The 19,181-nt window shown below is 44.9% G+C and overlaps 1 protein-coding gene across 4 annotated transcripts; it reads right to left on the reverse strand.

Moving 5' to 3' along the window:
• Nucleotides 1-139: 139 nt before the first annotated feature.
• Nucleotides 140-18,272, reverse strand: kctd17 (potassium channel tetramerization domain containing 17). 4 transcript variants are annotated; one of them, XM_030097727.1, is made up of 7 exons: nucleotides 17,848-18,272; nucleotides 8,125-8,233; nucleotides 7,138-7,229; nucleotides 6,479-6,622; nucleotides 5,308-5,433; nucleotides 4,675-4,805; nucleotides 140-3,548 (listed from the first exon to the last, which is right to left on the reverse strand). In XM_030097727.1, the coding sequence occupies exons 1-6, from the start codon at nucleotides 18,202-18,204 to the stop codon at nucleotides 4,710-4,712; spliced, it is 924 nt and encodes a 307-aa protein (XP_029953587.1). In that variant the 5' UTR covers nucleotides 18,205-18,272; the 3' UTR covers nucleotides 140-3,548; nucleotides 4,675-4,709. The 4 variants fall into 4 exon arrangements, with proteins under 4 accessions (XP_029953587.1, XP_029953588.1, XP_029953586.1 ...); XM_030097728.1 differs by having other exon boundaries at nucleotides 6,527-6,625; XM_030097726.1 differs by having other exon boundaries at nucleotides 6,479-6,625.
• Nucleotides 18,273-19,181: the final 909 nt, after the last annotated feature.

Below are 19,181 nucleotides of genomic sequence, written 5' to 3' on the forward strand. Positions count from 1 at the left end.
TATATTAATTCACATTACCAACCTTCCACTGTCATGTTTGTAAGAGAAGCTGTTTTTTAGAATTGTAACTTCAGGCTGGACTAACCGCAGGTTGGACAAGGACTGTTGGAATAAAAAAAAAGAAAAGAAAAGACAACAGTCCATCTTAAACCAAAAAAAATGTATTTTTTTATTTTTTGACATTGTGACATTCATTTACATTAAATTATATATATCAAAAAAACTCACTTTTTGTCACTTTGTTGAAGATGTTGAGTGTTATTGAAATACAAGTCAATGAAATGAAAACACACACGAAGCTCCATGAAGCCTGCATATGTTCGTCTGAGGAGTTACAATTCATGTGTCACTTTGTATAGTTGCCATTACAGTCAGAGTACAGTGAGGCTTCGTGGACAGCAGATGAAAGAAGCTCCAGCATCAGAGAGAAATGTTTTCTGCTTGATTCGCCTGTCGGGCGTTTGGTTTTTCTTTTTTTTTTTGTGCACAGAAAGATGAAGGAGCTCTACTATGTCGACTTAAACACATCAAATATGAGATAACACCATCATACAGCAGAAATGTTTCAACAATTAATGAAAAAGCCTAAAAGTAAAAGCTGACGGTGTGTAGGATTAAAGAAAGAAACAAGTTGACACCTTTCAAATGCATGAAAGTTAAAATAAGATGATATAATCGATTTGGCAATGCCTTGCTCATAAATCCTACACACGGTTCCTTTTACTGTGGATCCAGCAAAGTGATCGGGGTTACCCGGACATGCAAACAAACATTTATAAAACCAATATTTTCATTTCAGGGGAAAACTATTGGTGGGGTTTTCTGTAGACAGCATTTCCGTGAACTAAGCCTAAAAACTAGCATATTCAGTAAACTTGGTGATTATATTTGTACATACTGTAGTATATCACTGAGCTAGCCAAACATAAAGGCTAGTCTTACAAGTACAAAAAAATGAGGAATGTCACATACGGATAGACCCCAACCCACTCTCTCTTAAGTAAAAAAAAGAAAAAAGAAAAGTTAAAGCCCAAATCCCTCCCTCCATGCAACATTTAAAAATAAATCTAAAAAATAAATAAAAGGTATAAAAGATCCCAAAAAAAAAAAGTGCTGCATTTCACACAAAATTTTTACGAGCATGAAACCGCTTCACCTCATACATGCAGCCGTTTGGTTACTCTGTACTCGAACACAACTTGAACAAGAACGGACGAAGTTTACACAAACATCCCAACATACCCAGTCTTTACTCCAACTCAAACAACCATTTGAAAAACAAACAAAAAACAACTGACAAACATCAACGCAGGTGATAAATTCGACATGTAGATCGTCAGATATGTGGGTTTTTGCTGCTTGAACTCAAGGCACTGAATGATCCCAGTTAAAAGAGCCACATGAACAAACCTTCAGGTCCTCTGCGCGCTGCTAATGTCGCTGTTATGATTATCAGAAGTAACCGCAGCTCCAACATGTGCTGTGTCAACAGACTGCGAGGATCCTAAAGATCACCACCTTTCTCTTTCAATTTGACACTAAAGACAAACTACACGTTTTATTCTAGGCACGCACGCACACTCACGAAATATATATTACATTTGCAGGCTTATTATTCAGACTTAATTATCGAAATGTAAGCAGAAAAAAAGAAGACACCAATCTCGACCTTTAATCTGGATTGTCTCAATATGCAACCACCATCTGCTTATTGCCTATTTGAAACAGCCCAAGTGTGTGTGTGTGTGTGTGTGTGTGTGTGCGTGTGTGTGTGCTTCTGGTCAGTCGGCTTCACACAGGAGCTTAACAGCAGGAGGCGGGACATAAGCTGCTGACAGTCAACGTTTAACACAGCTGCAAGAGTCTCAGGCGCAAACACAAGTTCTCCGCTGTGGTACAACCTCAGCAGCAAGAGGAGAAAAACTCCACTTGTATTGCTTGAAAAAAAAAAAAAGAAATAAAAGTGATGGATTGCATTTGTTGCAAATCATTACAGCTATAAAGAGTCCCCAGTTAATGCAATTTACCCAGCTTAAAGTTGTTATTTCAGGATTGATCTGCTACATTGGATGTAATCGTCGCAAAACGCCTTTTTTCATACAGACCTGATGTAACAAGCGCACGTGTGCAACACCTAAAACTCCGCTGGGTGAAATTAACTTCATCACCGCAGCCAATCGCGTGGATCAGGCTCATGCAGTGTTTCAAAATCTGATCCGTGGTGTAATTCTCACGTGTTACGGACCGAGGCTGGCAAAGGTTGGCTATTGTGCTGCTTCTCAAAATCCTTTTCAATCACACAAACACACACACACACACCTGCACTGCGGCAAATCTCTCCACTGTGGACTGATAGCACCGACTTCAGAGAGGTTACATATTAGAAAAAAGAAATCCATCTTCCCTCCTCCTCCTGTTTTCAAGCCTTTCCTGACTCACATCACCCTCTCCCTGTCAGCTGAGGACAAGGCAGGCTCTGGATCCCAGCCATGGCGACACACTGCTGCTGCTGCTGGTGCTGCTGCTGCTGCACCGGCGCAAGGTGATGCAGGTGTGTCTCCGAGCACCGCAGGGTGCGGAGCAGTGTGCGTCTCCAGGTTTCACACTCGCCCGTGTGAGATCCAGTCAGCACGCTGCCTCGCCTGCTGTTGACCTTCTTAAGTTACACAGTTTTCCCTCAGTTCCACAGCTTACGTAACGCATAATACAATGATGATACGGGGAGAACGAGCTGCAGAGGCGCTGAAAGCATCCAGCGCGGCCGAGAAATGAAGATGTGGTCGCTCATGTGCGAGGCCATCCTTAAATAAGGCTCAGAAAGGTGGGTTAACGCACTCTTCTATCGAATCTGCGCCTGTCCTCACTCACACTAACAATATGTAAGATCAGTGCATTTTGAAGTAATCATCGTTGTTTACTATGAGGTTAGGGAGACTTTGCTTTTTCCCTCCTCCAGACAAAATAACCAGCAAAATAAATGCGACACTACAGGAATGATCAGAAGTTGCGTCCGTCACCGCGATGACAGACGGCAGCAGGTAACTGACAGACGCCTCATTAGGAGATGAAATGACCCCGAATGCTGCACAGTCCGGGTGCAACCGGATCCCAGCAGCAGCCCCGCTGGGTAACCAAGACAAAGCTGGGCCCCCTAATGTAGATTCAACACTCTCTGCCACGGCGTGGTTCAGCTGACCTTTACAGAGATCTTTGGATTATGGTTTACTAAGCTCCACTACTGCCCTTGACCATGTAATATTTACACACACCAACAATTCAGCTAATTAAAGTAAAGACCTACGCTAAAATACTTCTGATGGGATTGTTTCAACTGGCTTGTCAGTTTCTTTTTTGGGTGGGGCTGGGGGATTTGTTTTGCTAATTTGGTAATGCTAACTGGCGTTCAGTCAATAAACTGGTAGTAGTGCTACACATTGTTATGATGGTCCATCAACGCAACACACACATACACCATGTACAGGAAGTCACGAGGTTAGAAAAAAGAAGGAACTCTCTTCCTACATCCGGGAGCCGTGGATCTGGAAAAGCTGCAACATGAGGGAGAAAAGAAAAAAAAAAATTAGGGATTGTACATCAGTTGCAATACATATTCAGTCATTTCATCCAATCTGAGCTGTGGCTTTGGCTGTGATGATGGTGGTGGTGATGAATACGGTGAGAATAAATGACTAAACTTTCATGCATAACGAGTGAGAGGACCAATAACATAATACTGTGTGTGATTTCTTTTCTTTTTTTACATCAACACTGCATGTACGAACACAGACTGTCAAGGACATCTCGCACTATTGCTGCACTGAAAGGTCGGAGGGATTCCATGTCACAGCATTGGTAATGAGAGACGCAGGGCTCGATCGATATCGGTAACGCCGCTCCGGGTCACTGCTCAGCCACACCGAGCATGTGAACAGGACGTCATACACACACACACACATACACACATGAGGCGTTAACCTCCAACAGCCAGCGAGTGAGATGAACAGGACATAATGAGGATTTGATCAGAACTTCATCCATTCAGGTGCTGTAATCAGAGGTACGATACACATTATTAGAACTGGAATGGCTTCATTTAAAGAATTAGAAGGATTTTCTTCATAATTACAAATCACATAATGCAAGTTTATTACAGATTTTCTGGTTTAATCCACTTTAAAGGGTTACAAGCTGTGAAATCACTTCAAGCAAGTGAAGAGAGTCCTACGTAACTGGACCACATATCGATATGAAAATCTAAATGAGAGACTTTGTAGACCCCAGAACAGAGCTGAGAATCTACGCCCAGCCTTTATTTTGTGCGTAAATCATGACACTCGTGCAAAGGGAAACTGAGCTAGCAGGAGAGAATGTTTCGGCCATTTTTAGACTGGTTTTGCAATGCTGTTTAAACCGGTTCGTCACCTTAAAGCATCTTTAATACTTTTCAGGAAGTAGAGAAACATCAAGTCATTCTTAGAGGTCATACTCAGTGCTGTGCCATGGAATACCCTTCTTCTGTACACACACACACACACACACACACACACACACACACACACACACACACACACACACACACACACACACACACACACACACACACACACACACACACACACACTTCAAAATCTACTGGATCTACCTACTAACACATCTTTTAGCACAGTTCCTCACCCATTCTCTCTTTGGAACAAAGAAACATGACTCCCTCATTCTCTAAGCCACTCATTCGGTGTGGTATCTCTCCCTCCCTGCTCCTCCTCCTCCTCCTCCTTCGCCGCTTCCTCCTCTTGCATCTCTGCCGGCTTCAATCAGCATGAAGGAAGGGGGGGGGGGGGGGTCAAAATAAAAGGGGGGGAAAACAAGACAAAATCGACAAAACAATGAACACGCTGATGAGTGTTTGTGAGTGGGCAGCGAGGAATTGAGAGGTAAAAACAGATATATATCAATATATCCAAGTGAAAGGGGAAGAAATCAGGAAGAAAGAGAGAGAGGGAGAGGAAGAGGGAGAGGAGGATCGATAGCAGGACGGAGAGTCAGAGCTGTGTGAATGATGGAGTGAACGTGTTTGTGAATGACATTTCGAGGCGAGTGACATTTGGAGCTTTCAGTGGAGAGTGCAGGATCAAAGCGCACACTCGCACACACTTCAATGAAAGGAGGCGACACCTCTCTTTCCCATGCGCCACAACAAAACAGAAACACACACATACACAACAGGGGAGAGGGACCACACACGCACACACACGCACACATGCACAGCCTTGCCTTGAGTGTTCAGATATGCATGTTTGTGAGGATCACCTTGGTTTTGTGGCTCTGCTCTGTGCTCAGCCCGGATCCCGGCGTGTGCAGCTCCTTGGAAACCACACAGAGAAATTCAGCCTGGTCCTCCGTGCCGTAGCTGTACGACGAGCCGATGTTCACCATCTAGGAACGGAGACACAAACAGAGAGAGGGGGAGGGAGGGAGGGAGGGAGGGAGGGAGGGAGGGACAGAGACGGAGAGAAGAGGGTGAGTGTCAAGGGGAAATCAGACAATACAGGAGAGAAAACAGTAGCTTGAAGGAGCTGAGGTCCCATTCTGAAGCAGGGAAGGAGACTTGAGCTCATGCATGGGGGGTGTAGGGAGGGGAGCAAAGGGGTGGACGACTTTCCTACGACACAAACACACAGAAGTGGACTCGACAAGAAGTGTTGTTAAATCACTGGAACAGCAACAAATAAAAAAAAAAAATAAATAAAAAAAAATATATATATATATATAAAAAATCCACAAACTGTGGGTCGGTTTCAAATCAAAGCGGCACGGCGTGCAATGAAGATACATGTGCCAAAGCAGAGGCGTGGGGGAGGAGGGGGAGGCAGTGAACCTACACTCTGAACCGGCTCAACAAACTTATTAAGCTGGAGACGTATTACCGACTCCTTCCTCTCAAAACAGATCAACACAAAGACTTTCTCTAACATCACAATGACCCACAAAGTCAAAGTAATCAATAGATTTTAACAAGGTTAGTGGGTCGCTCAGTCCCAGAAGGCCGCTGACGGTGTGATGGGACGTACTGAGCTCATCAGCGGAGGCCATCCTTGTTTTGAAAGTGCTCAGATATCAAATCGGAAGTAAAGCTTAAGAAGCTATGCTTCTTAATTAGCATGTAGTTAGAACAGATGTTTCTTCAAAAATGTAATTAAAATTATATATAAAGAGGAGGGAAAAAAAGCACAGTTGGTGCTAATATCGCTCAACACACTCAGGTTAATGCAGTGAAACTACCTGACTCACTAGATTATTGCTTCACATGGTTCAGAACTCAAGACCTAAACTGGACGTCATCTATTCTTTTTTTTTTTTCGGGAGGGGGTGGGGGGGGGGGGTGGGGGGGGGTGCAGACAGAAGGACTCTGGCCAGGGCCAAGGGGGTCAAGACCAGGGGTCAAGATTGAAGGGTCAGCAGCAGCGTGAGTCCAACCCACAGTCCAGAGCAGTCCGGTGCGGGGCTTTCTGCAGGTGCGCACGCTGACCTGCTCAAACTTCCAGCCGTCCGACATGGTGGAGACCATCTGGGTTAATTCCTCCTCCTGACACTGCAGCACCCGGTAGACGTGTTTGGGGGGAACCTGCTGAGAGGGGAAAGAGACGACGGAAGTCAGGACAAAGTCTGCCGCAGCAAAGCTTCAACATTACTTCTGGTGCTCGACTGAATTTGTTAAATCAATCTAAAAGACAAATTACACAACGTGGACTGGCTATAAATTTAAGACTTTCTCCACAGTTTTCGCACCGTATTCCCCTCCAGGCAAACCAGCTGTGAGTCCAGTGAAGAACAGCAGAGCGCGGGGAAAGTAGGCGTATGTTTGAATGATTATGTAAGAGCGAGTTAAAAAAGAAAAGGACGAAGCGAGCAGCCCGGTGCACAGCAGGAGGGTTTCTGCTTTAGAGAAAACTACAGACAGGCAGCGGCAGTGTGTCTCCGTACAGAATGATCTGGGTTCAAATACTACAAAATCAAAGTGCTGGATTTCTGCATCTTGGATACGACAAAAGAATGATGAACTGTCTTTCCTGAAGGTGTTAAAAGGTGGATTACGACTCTGATAATGCAACAAAAACTTTGACCGGGCTGTGTGTTTACCTGCGTGGCTTTGGAGTCCCTCTCTACGATTCTCTCTTTGATCAGTTTGATGAGTGGCGTGATGTTGTAAAACTCGGCCTCCTCCAGCACGCCTTCGAAACACAAGAAACACGTCTAAGTATAGCAGAACTGAACAAACCACCGTCTTCATTCCCGCTGTATTTTTACACTCTGACTTGAACCAATTCTCAGTGCACCAGACATCAGAAGGGGTTTAAACTGTCGAATTGCTGCGATGATATTTAAACCCGTTGTTGTGTATTTTTTGCGCAAAGCATCTATTTAAGTCTTCAGTATCACCTCAAAGCTAAAGCTGAAGCTATTCCACATGTTTTATTTAAAGCAACACACAACTATATGCATTATTTAAAAGAAGAGACATATGGACATACTGTATATGTAAGACTCTTAAAATCAGTTTTCATTTTTTTAAAAAAGCATCTTTTAGCTTCAAATGAGATGCAACAAAAAATATTTAACGACGAAGGACAAAAGTAAAGATTACATCAACATTTTTCTCACCACCACAAACACACACATTGCACATGTTATTTATTGACTATAAGTATCAACAATTTATATTTTATCTGTTGAGTGTATTTATTCTCTTTCATTCTGATTGAATTATATTATTGCACCGAGTACCTGGAATAAAAATAAATGCCTCCTCAGCATAAATAAAATGTTCCAAATCTGCAACAACCACTTGATATATTTCAAATATCGCGAGGAATATGTTTTGTTTCCTTCTGTTTAAGGTGAACTTACTTTTTTGTTCCAGTCAGCTGATTTTTATGTGACTTTCAGTCATAATGAAACAAGATAACTAAGCTTAAAGCAGCTGTGCTGGATTTAATAACATGTCTGCTTGAGAAGGTTTGAGCCTTTGGTCGTGTTAGTTCTCCGTCTGAGGATGCAGATTAAAGCCTCCTCTCAGTAGTCTACAGTTTTTGAGGTCTAAAACTCCGATTCAAAAGCATTTCAGACCTTCCTCGGCGAGCTCCTTGTTGTAGACCAGTTTGCCGTGTCGCAGGTAATTCAGGATGGGTCCGAAGTAGGTGGGGTCTCTGTCAATCACGTAAGCCCCCGTCTCGTCCTGTTCAGGAGACAAACACAACATCACGTCATACAATTCAATCTATTCGTCACCACAGCGAGTATCTCTGAATATGAACCCAGCTGAGTGTTTCTCAACCTGAATGTATTAAATGTTATGGGTATGAAGCGCTTTACCCTAAAATAAGCACCAATTGACTCACATACTAAAAGAATTTTCTTTGAAAAAGGCGAGTAAAACTACTGATCCAAATATATTTGTAAGGACACAGTAAACAAGGAAATGAAAGCTATATTTTTATCATCAACTCTTTTACTGTGAGAGAGCAAATCTCTGAGGTAAAAACTTCTAGCTCTGCTAGCCAAGGCGCTCGACACCATGTTACAACCAATCATGTAATGATGGCCGATAACGTGAAAGACTTGGCAGTGACTGGAACTGTTTCCCTGTTGATGAGTTTTTCCACAACAGTTTCCAAGATTGTTCTGTACCGTTCGACCTGTTTAAAGTCACATTAAGACCAAGAAGAACTTTAATGCTCACATGTGTTGGGAGAGCCTGCACTTCTCTGTTACGTCACAACTACAGCCTCTTTAAAAGACACACACACGCACACACACACACACACACACATCCTGCTTTCCCCACTGGCATCTACTTGAAGCGCAGTCTTGTTTCAGAGCCGGCTTAACAAAAGAGCCACTGCTGAATAAAAGTCATCCCAACAGACCGACGCCTGGGGGGGATCCCAAACGGAGGGACGAGGACGAGATGACGGCGGCTCCTGATGCCGACACGTGCGTCTGCAGCCTGCGTCTCCCCCCACCTTCAGGCCGCTTCTGCTCAGCTCGTCTGGCTGTTACGTCACTGCCACAACCCCCCTCCTCAACATACTCGCATCTCGTCTCGTCCTCGTGATGACTGCTGGTCGTGCACTCTCCTTTTAGAGCTCATTTCACAAGAAAAAATAAATAAATAAATAAATAAAGCTTCCAGAGGAAGTGGTGGTGACGTTATAAAAGAAGAAGCCACAGAATGTCGGTGAATGTTGTGATTCTCTCAAGACGGCACCGACTACACCATCAGAAAAAGAAAACCGGCACTGAGATGCTGTGAGGTGAAGAGGGAATGACATAACTCTTTGTGATGAAAACCTAACATGTGCTATCACATGAGAAGGAGCGCGGCGCTCTGAACATACACCAGCATTTAGCTGGTGGCGTGTACCATCACTGCTTTGGAAGTCCCAACAATAACATGAAGAAGAAGAAGAAGAAGAAGATGTCCTGCCTGATAAAAGCGGAGCCGCTCTATTCACACCGCTGACTCTTTTGGCTGCTTACTGAAGCGACGGGATACACGCCCGGCCTCCAGCAGCATCTTCACAGAAGCCTGGGAAAGCTCTTATTAGCGAGCCCTGCACATAAAGCTCGTTATATATGAACGTATTAAAACAGTGAACACATGGAAGCTGGTCTATTTACTTGATGCATTGAGAATTTCGCCTGCAGGCGCGCAAAGTAAAACACACGATCCATTCAGCATGTTTGCTTCAAAGAACATGTAATATAGGATGAAAACACCAGGAGGAGAATACAGCTCATAGAAAAGGGATAAAATACAAACACTACAATGATTTCAATGTGTGAATCACTCCCGCACTTCATTTCTTTGAGGCCGGTATAAATTTTTTCTGGCCGCATGTTTCAGTCTCCATGTGGTCTTGTGAGAACGACAGACATCATCAGCGTATTTTAAAATTCCAAGAGTGTTCAGAGGAATAATGAAACCAAATATTGAAAAGTGCAGCACAGAAATGGATGTGTCCTCCCATCTCAAACGAAGATGTACCTGCTGCCCCTGCAATGCAGGTTTTCCATCCCTGTTTATTAACCCGTCACCTCCAGTGACAGAGTAGGAGAAGCAATCTCAAAATAAATACCCGGCCTGGCAGTCACAAGAATAGAAATCCTGATGGAAGCAAGAGGACACTTTTGACTGATAGCCGCTGTGCTGTCCGACCAATTTTCAGACAATTACTTTCTCGCCGACACCCATCTCCTCCAATCCGGCCAATTTTCTGACGGGCCATTCCCAATTTGACAAATGAAATTAATAGAACGAACACGGACCGTGACAAACCCGAACGGACGGATTCAGAGTGCGAAGCAGTCTGCAGGACGGCGACGTGGATGAAGTGAGGGACGGACGGATGAGAGGAGGGAAAAGAGCCAGCCGGAGGGAGAGACGTGACAATCAACAGAGGGCAAGACACAAATATTCCTGCATGACTAATAACCTCCAGATAGAAGTGAAGGGTGAACACACACACAGACACACACACACGTGCAAATGCCATGTTTGTGTGTGTCTGTAGTGAAAGAAATCAGAGATTTAAGTGTGGAGAGGTTGGGGCTGCAGCAAAGAACACACACATACAAACATATCTTTAAAAAAAAGGAAAGAAAAAAAAAAAGCTGAGCTGCAGTGGAGGACGGACCAACGCCTCATCAACGTGACTTGACTTGACAGCGTGGGCATGACAGCACCGGGGAAGAGCTTTGTGAACGTGTCAGAGCCACGGCGTCTTCAACGCACGCAGATTCATCCCGGCAGAATCGTTTGCAGCTTCCTCCGACCTTCCTTTAATATTGCAGATCACAAATTGTGCGTCGCTCTGTGTTAAACGCAGCCTGAAAGCTCCTCCCCTCTCGTCTCTCGCCTTCACGGCTGCTGGGATTATGGAAACGTGTGTAGGAGTTATCATCACTCCAAATTCCTCAAGGAAAAAAAAAAAAAAGTAAATGGGATTTTGCCATTGGTTTGTGATCTGTTGTTAAAAAAAAAAAAAGAAAAAGCTTGGTGAGAGACTATTGTTTGTGATACTCGGAGGTTTTGTGTAATCTCTACGGCAAAACAAATTCTGCAATTATCAGCTGATTAAAGGAGGCAACCAAACACACACAAACCACTGTGTTTTAAGAAAAACTGCTCCACACTGCTTGGTTTGGTGACTCACTTTTCTTTTAGACATGTATTTTATTTTAGTTGCGACTGTTTGTTTTGGTATTAAGAAATATCTTGAATTTTGGTCTCCCTCATTGCCACAGCCTTTGAGCAAATCGGCAACAGCACAGTCTTGCTATTGTACAAAATTCCCAAACAGATAATCTGGGGAGATACTCAGAAAATAAGGCCCTGTTAAATGTTTTCAAGTGAAAACTGAAAACTTTTGCTGCATTTTGGGTGTCCGTTCAAACAGCAAGGTGCTCGGAGACACTGAAAACATCATCTTTTAATCTTCGACATCACTCTAAACATTGGTTTGCACGCCGAAGGCTGTAATTCCATCACAAGGCAATATTTTCAACTATGACGAGGATCTCCACACCAGCTGAGTGAGTTAATGGTTTACAGAACATTTGTTCTGGGAAATTTGATGCGACTCCACAACATCTCCCCATTGGTTTATATGAATAATGTGAGTGATCGCCAACAGCGCGCGGGCACACACACACACGTACACACACTTACCTGCAGTGCGCTGCCTGCCAGAGCACATGTGACTGACTCATGCAGGAAAAATGCAGAAGTGTAGACAGCTACTGCACCTAAATAAATCCCATTGTTGTATTTACTATCTTTGGCTGCTGTAGCTTCAAGGAGAAATATCTACCGCTCAGATGTCACGATTTAAAGAGAACTAGGGCATATGTTTAACGTTTTATTTAATTCAACATGACAGCTGCACATCAGCCTCAATCAATCAACACTCAGTCATTCCAGGCTTGTGAAGCACTGGCACAGAAACACATCAAACTGAGTGACATGTTGTCCTTTTCTTTCTTTTCTTTGGGAATTTGAGAAATACTTTGAAATTTCAAAACAAATAAAACTGGAAACTAACACTTTGCTTTTCCTTCTCCGAGCATTTTGCGGTATTATTTATAATATAAACCTAAAATTCATTAAACTACAAACAGTTGTTGCTCGTCGAGGCCGGATGTGAGAGAACTCCTGATATGAGTGTGATTTCTAATTAGGGCTCAACCTTATTTATCGGCTGTCTGATCACAGATGGTCCGGCTGAACCAGTGACTCCTTAGTGATGGTGACATTTTTATTGTAGGAGGCATCAAAGCAGCTCCCGCGTGATGAGGAAAATCTAAATGTAAGTGCTTTCACTCAGCTAGGTGGCCAGAAAAACTGATTTTTGAAAAGGAAAGAAACATAACACAAACTTATCTTGCTTGATTCGTAAACATGTATTTCTGGGAAGAGTAGCAGAACAGTTAGTGATTCATACTTGTGAAAAAATTAACGCGGACTACTTATCTATTCCCAGCATCAATGGACTAAAAACAACATAGAACACAACCCGTGTCTGTAAGAACAACCAGTATATAAACAATCCGGTGGAGCAGCCACATTCAAATCAGGAATTTGAATATGAACCTGTATGTATAACAAAGACTGCTAGTGGAAGCAGTGCCAGCCGCATTCAGCACACTTTTATATTGCTTACTAAGAAATGCTGTGATCCCTCCACCGTCTGTGAAGCCGATGCAGCTCAACACACAAATGACCCGTCCAAATGTCCTTCTGCTCAACTTTGAAAAGCGAACTTGGAAGGTTTAGTCTGAATGCGCCGTGCCGGGACACAAAATTACAGCCTCCAAAGTCAGACAGCAGCATTTAAAATATGGCTGAAGATTGTGATTAAAGCAGGAGCATCAAATATAAGGCCTGTGGACTAAAACCGGCCCACAAGAAGCTTCAATCTGGCTGGCCCATTGGGCTGTATGTATTTTGTTCAAGATTACTGGTCTTTTCCTTCATATTAGACATTTCATAGGACAGGTAAGGTGATAACAGGTGGTGAGCCCTAAAGACAGGTGTGAACAGGCCCCAAAGCGCTTTCACTCAAACCACTTCCTGAGCCGGTCTGGGACGCATCTGATCGCACAGGCACTGTAGCGAGAACTAGCCTCGTGAACCAGCCCCGCCCACTCCACATCCACATTTGGATTTAGTAGCTGGGGTGGGTCTGGGGACAAGTCAATAGAAAGAGAATGCGGCTTGGCCGTGAAACGCCCGAGCCAATCAGCGTTGCCGCTTTTTGTTTTCAATTTTTTTTGGCGAATTCCGGCGGCTAAACCAGAAGTGACGTCATCACCGAGTGTAGCGGAGATTACGGACTTTAACCATCGTCTGAAAGCTGCAATACGTAAAGTTACAGCCAAAATACGAAGTATTACAACAATCAAGCAAGAGCAAGAGTCTGCGCCTGGTGGCTTTCTAACAGAAAAAGACGTTTTTGCGTGTCTTTGCGTGTAGAGAAGGTCGAGTTAAGAGCTAAAGCTAACTCAGCTAACGCATTTTGATAATGTATTTGTTTTGAACCGCTGATTGGCTGAAGTGCGTTGTCAGTCAAAGGAGTAACCAACAGGGAGTTTGTATTGGCTTGTCCCCAGACCCACCCCAGCTACTAAATCCAAATGTGGATGTGGAGTGGGCGGGGCTGGTTCATGAGGCTAAGCGAGAACAGCCATGCCTCACGAATGTGTCCCGACACAGTGGTGTAGCAGGACAATGCCTCACATGTAAGCTGATGGTGTTTCCGGATAAAAGAATGCACAGGTCTGATACCCCTTTCACACTGCAACTAGCGGGTCGACCCATGTTTTCGACCCGCTAATAGTCGCCTTTTGTGTCCTTTCACACTGCCTGCAGACCCGAGTCTAAACCGCCTGCTGGTGAGCTGCGTCGCTGCGTTTTCCTGCGCTGATAGTGTCCCGCGTTGATGATGTCATCATCGCGACGGCGCAAAGCGAAAGTAAACAATGCAGCGGAACACAGTCCCCGTTACCTGTAGACGAATCTCCTCTTCCCCACGGATCCAGAGGAGCTCTCTGGTCTCGCTATCTTGCCAATACTGGGTCATCTTGGCGAAGGAAATCTCACGCTGTGTCCAGAAACAACAGCTAGCACGCTAACATAGCCATGCTGCGTCGACGTCATCACGTAAATTACCGCATCGACTCGCGTCTGCCTTTCATACTCCCTTTCGCCCCTCCCACTAAAAAGCCAATAGTAGCGATCCGCTAAAAACCCGCGTCGATTGCAGGGTTGAAAAACCCGGGTCTAATGCACAGTGAACCCTTTCACACTGCCATGAGGAGCCGATTAATTAGCGGGTTTAAACGGGTTTTTTGGCCAGTGTGAAAGGGGTATGAGTTAGACAGTATTTTGAAATTTCGAAAAGAACATGGACTCCATGCCTGGAGGTCTGCAGAGACACGGTGCCTTATAGCGGACTGGGCACAAGCTGGATGACTCATGATTGCGAATAATTTCGTGGATGTGATGTAAAAGTAGTAATACAATCGATCATAAGCCCAAAACGCATGATACGGATAGGTGTAAACAGCGAAGTGTAATCTTATCACTCGAGACGCATGTTAATGCCAGGTGTTAGCAGGCCCATCGTAGCTGGCTTCGATGAATCTTTAAGTCCAGGTGGAAAAGCTCTCGCCTTGTGTTCACTGAGGGGGGCAGGGGCACTTGGAGTGGCAGTAATCTTATTAAAACAGTCGCACACAGACAGCTTGTCTGCATCGAGGCAGGGGGTTAAAAACAGCCAAGAAGCCCCCAAGCAGAGACAGGCCAGCTCCAGTGAAATAGAGAGGGGGAGGGGGGACACCGACAAAGATAAAATCAGCTTCGCCTGAGTGAAAGAAGAAAACACACAAGTTGAACGTAGGTGAACTGTGCTGTGATTCGGCCTGCGATTGCTGTGTGTACCAAACAACCCGAGCAGAGGCACCTTCAGAGTCTTTTCAATGTGAGCCTTAAACTTTTCCTGACCCGAACTTGGGGCGGGGTTTGTGTGTGTCCAAACATTGGAAGAAGTCAACGACAGGGTTTCCTTAGATCCCAACAAATGTGGTTTTGTGATCCATTTAATTAGCACTGAGGCTGACCAAACACAGGATAATCCAGTAGAGCTATGTTCTGCAGAATCAGTGTGTTTGCAGATACCTGACGTTATAATAAAACCTGCATTTAGAAAGCAGCGTGTACTAGTCAAAGTCTAAAATCCTGTGTTGACACAAGTTTGATAAACAGATACTTGCTGCTAAATGTCTCCTTGGTTAAATTTAATCTGTGTTGATGTTTTGTAAAATGCTAAACTCGGGAATGGTGCAGGTTTTAGTTTCGAGCTAACTGTGCATCAGATCTGTGTCTTCCATGCTTTTGTGCTTTCACAACTGTTGAGTGTGTGATGCTGATTCAAAGGAAGGTGGTTTGTCATGAGGCTTCTGGGGTTAAAGACATATTTCTACTGTTTATTATTCATAATAATGAGTCAACAAGAAGCACCAAACCAAACAACACGTTTACTTTTGGAGCTCAGTCCTCAATGTTTCAGGGACTAAAGTTGCAATAAAGACTGAATCTCCCATTCTCTATACAAAATAGCGAGAAATTTGTTTCAGTGTAAGTGGCCTTGGAAGTATTAACCACTTACATGATTGCACAGGTACACATAATAACACACAGGACAGACAACAGATGTTACAAATCTCTATGATCGACAGCCAAAGCCTCAACAATGACCTGAAACATGTCAGAGTTTGTGACACAGAATTGATATCAAAGACGCAAAAACAAACATACACATTCAGAGTAAGTCAGCTGCTGTGATTGAGGACAGGAAAAAAAAAGTAAGGATGAAAGAGAGAAAGACGGAAGGAGACGAAGGTCTGTGTTTGTTTGGGTGGGGCAGATGCTCAGTGTGCGGCTGTGCGTCTTCAGGCAGCCCAGAGGGAGCTTCTGTCAAGTCCTCGCTGAAGGTCACACGGGAATATTCTTTCCACCGTGCCGAGCGGTGCAGCAGAGTAACAGAGTAACAGTCATCACTCCCGCACACACCCACTAAATAATCACCTGACTCCAGGATCTGTATGCAAACGTGAAGGACACATACAGCACCTCCCCGATGCCGACACTCGGGAAAGCAGACCAAAACTTCATTCTGCTACAGCCTCACTCATACATCTACAACTTATTTCAGGAAGTGGTCTCCTGAGGCAAAGCAGGCTCTGACTGACTGCTTCGAAAGTACGGATTGGGATACATGGCAGGGGTCCCACAGCCAGGTTGTAGAGACGGCTCTTAACTGCACTGCATGGACACTGTTGTTCCAGTGAGAACTGTACACTGCTACACCAACCATAAGTCCTGGATCAGGACTGACAGCAGAGAGGGAATCTGCAGAACAACTTTTTTTTTTTTTTAACAGGTTTGATTAATCTGACTTAGTTTTATTCTGCACAAGTGTACAAGAGACATGAAGTATGACATTTACTGATCATCTGCAAGTGAGACATTGAGGAGATATCCATATTTTGGAGCTGTAATATTGTACAGACGGTGAGATCGTTGCTTGGGCGCCTGGATAGTATCATATTACCAGGCTACTGTAATTCGATAATCAGTGGATTAATGACATATTTGGTGCAGCTTTAAGTTTAAATATCGATAAGCATCATCTCTGCAGTGCTCTGTTGGTTGCTCTCGGGGTAATTGTGTTATTACTGGTTGTGCTCAGTGTGGAGCCTTCCTTAAATGTCATCCTTACTTCCTCATTTCCTGTCAGCTCTCTAATTTTCAACCTAATATGATTATCAAAGGAATTAAGTACACACAGACACCGTCATTTATTTTTTCTTTAAGAAAGTAGTGGACATATTACAGAAGAATCAGGAGGCTTTCCCTTAACAACGACAACATGTCAACTTTGAGTGGACTACAGGCTCTGAGGATGACTTATTCTCCCTCTCTGTCTCACTCACACACACACACACATCAAAGACAGAAGCATAATAGAAATCTGCATCATTTATGCATGTTGCCAGCTCACACAGTGTATTCGGTCTACATGTGACTGGGAGACACATAATACATCCCCTTCTCTCTCTCTTCCCATAAGATGCCAGCTGTAGGGCTATCAACTGTGCAGCTCCCTGCAGAAGAGGAAGCACGTGTTCATCCATCTGACCCCAGCTCCATTGGCTCCACAAAATGATGCACGCACGCACACACACACACACACACACACACACACACACACACACACACACACACACACACACACTCTCTCTCATGCTAAAGAAGAGAATAAGGTCTCACAATGCACATATTGTATGTTGGCTGGTTATTAGACAGCTTCATGCCTTCAAGCAGCAGCAGGAGAAAAAAGCGTAGATTTGAGGGATCTGCAGATTCCTTTTAAGGCAGCTGGGATGCAGGAAGAGATGCAGTACTAAGATTCTGCCACCAAAAGCCAAAGTCGGCTCTATTTCATTTTAAGATTGACATATGCACTCAAACTCATCATTTCTGCCAGGTGAAATAAAACTTTGCTCGCATGGAAATATTGATTTTCATACAACATCATGTGAAATAGAGACGATGCACATGTGCAAGCAAAGCCATCTGTAAACATCTGTCAGGTGTGTGAACTTTGGATGGATGCAGAACTTTGAATCAGTGATGTGGTGTGATGTTCCGTTATTACACACACACACTGTCCCGCAGAGTGAGCGGTACAGCTGTGCAGCAGTGGTTTTGCTCCCGCCGGGACTCACCGTGTCTGAGTGCAGGTCCTGCTGCTGGCACAGGCGGTACAGGAACGAAGTTTGCTCCTTGAGGAGGGTCTGCCGCGTCGTGAGGAACACCGTGCCCCCCACGTTCAGCCGGACCCACTTCCCGTTGTTCCCGCCGCCGGGGTTGATGACCGAGCCGTTACCGACGCCCTGCGACGTCGTGCCGCCGGACTCGGTGGAGCTGGCGGTCGCGGAGGTCGCGCTCTCCCCCGCCTCGCTGTCTTTGTTGTTGTTATTGTTGTTGTTATTGTTGTTGCCGTTGTGCTGCGGGCAGCCCGGGGGCGCCGGCGGCGTGGCGACGTCCTCCGGTTCCCGCTGGTCCTCTGCTGTCGTTGCCATCTGGAAAGGGAAAGAAGGTTCCGGCGGGAGAGGAGCGTCCGTCCGTCCGTCACTGCTTCTGCCGCCTCGGCTTCTCTTTCTCCCCCCACGAACTAGCGAGCAGGCCCCGCCCCCCGACCGCCACGAGCTCTAACGTCACCCGGCACCGTGCTTCCGGAAGCCCTGTCAACATAAAACCGGGAACCTCACCAGAAAACCTATGATTATTTTCATAGTGGCTCACATGCATGTTAGTGCAGGCCCACATCTGTCACTGACAATTCATCCATCCACCCATGCATCCACCCACCCATCCATCCATCCATCCATCCATCCATCCATCTTAGGTTTCCTTCAAAAACTCAAAATAACCATAAATAGCAACAAGGTGTCTCTGTAAAAGTATCTATATTTTCCTTACCTTTCAGACCTTCCAGACGTGAACGCTACAATGAGAGTCAGCCGACTCTGAGGGTCCTGAAACAGTGGGATAGGTTAACACTTCTGGGCGGCATCCTCTATAGGGTCACAAGGGACCCAAAACAGAAGAGATTTCAGTTTGTTGTGTTGAGTCCCTGAAGGCAGATGTGTTGTCTGGTGTTCACAACCATGCAGGCCATCAGGGTCAGCCCCGCACACTCTCTTTGGCCCGTCAGCGCTTCTTCTGGTACGATATGGAAAAGGATGTCTGCAATCATGTGAAGCATTGCCACAGATGTGTACTCAGCAAGACCCCGGAGCCTTCTGCTAGAGCCCCACTGGAGAGTATTAAAACTTCTGCCCCTCTCGAGCTCGTAAGTATTGATTTTTGGTCAACTGAGGACAATAACAACAAGTCTGTGGATGTACTCGTGATCACTGACCACTTCATGAAGTTGGCTCATGCTTTTCCCTGTCAGGAACAAACCGCCAAGAAGGTGGCCAAGAAGCCGTGGGACAACTTCTTCTGCATCTACGGCTTCCCTCAGCGCCTCCATTCCGACCAAGGAGCAAACTTC

This window comes from Salarias fasciatus, chromosome 8 (genome assembly GCF_902148845.1).
Source record: "Salarias fasciatus chromosome 8, fSalaFa1.1, whole genome shotgun sequence".
In the NCBI taxonomy this organism is placed as follows: Eukaryota; Metazoa; Chordata; class Actinopteri; order Blenniiformes; family Blenniidae; genus Salarias; species Salarias fasciatus.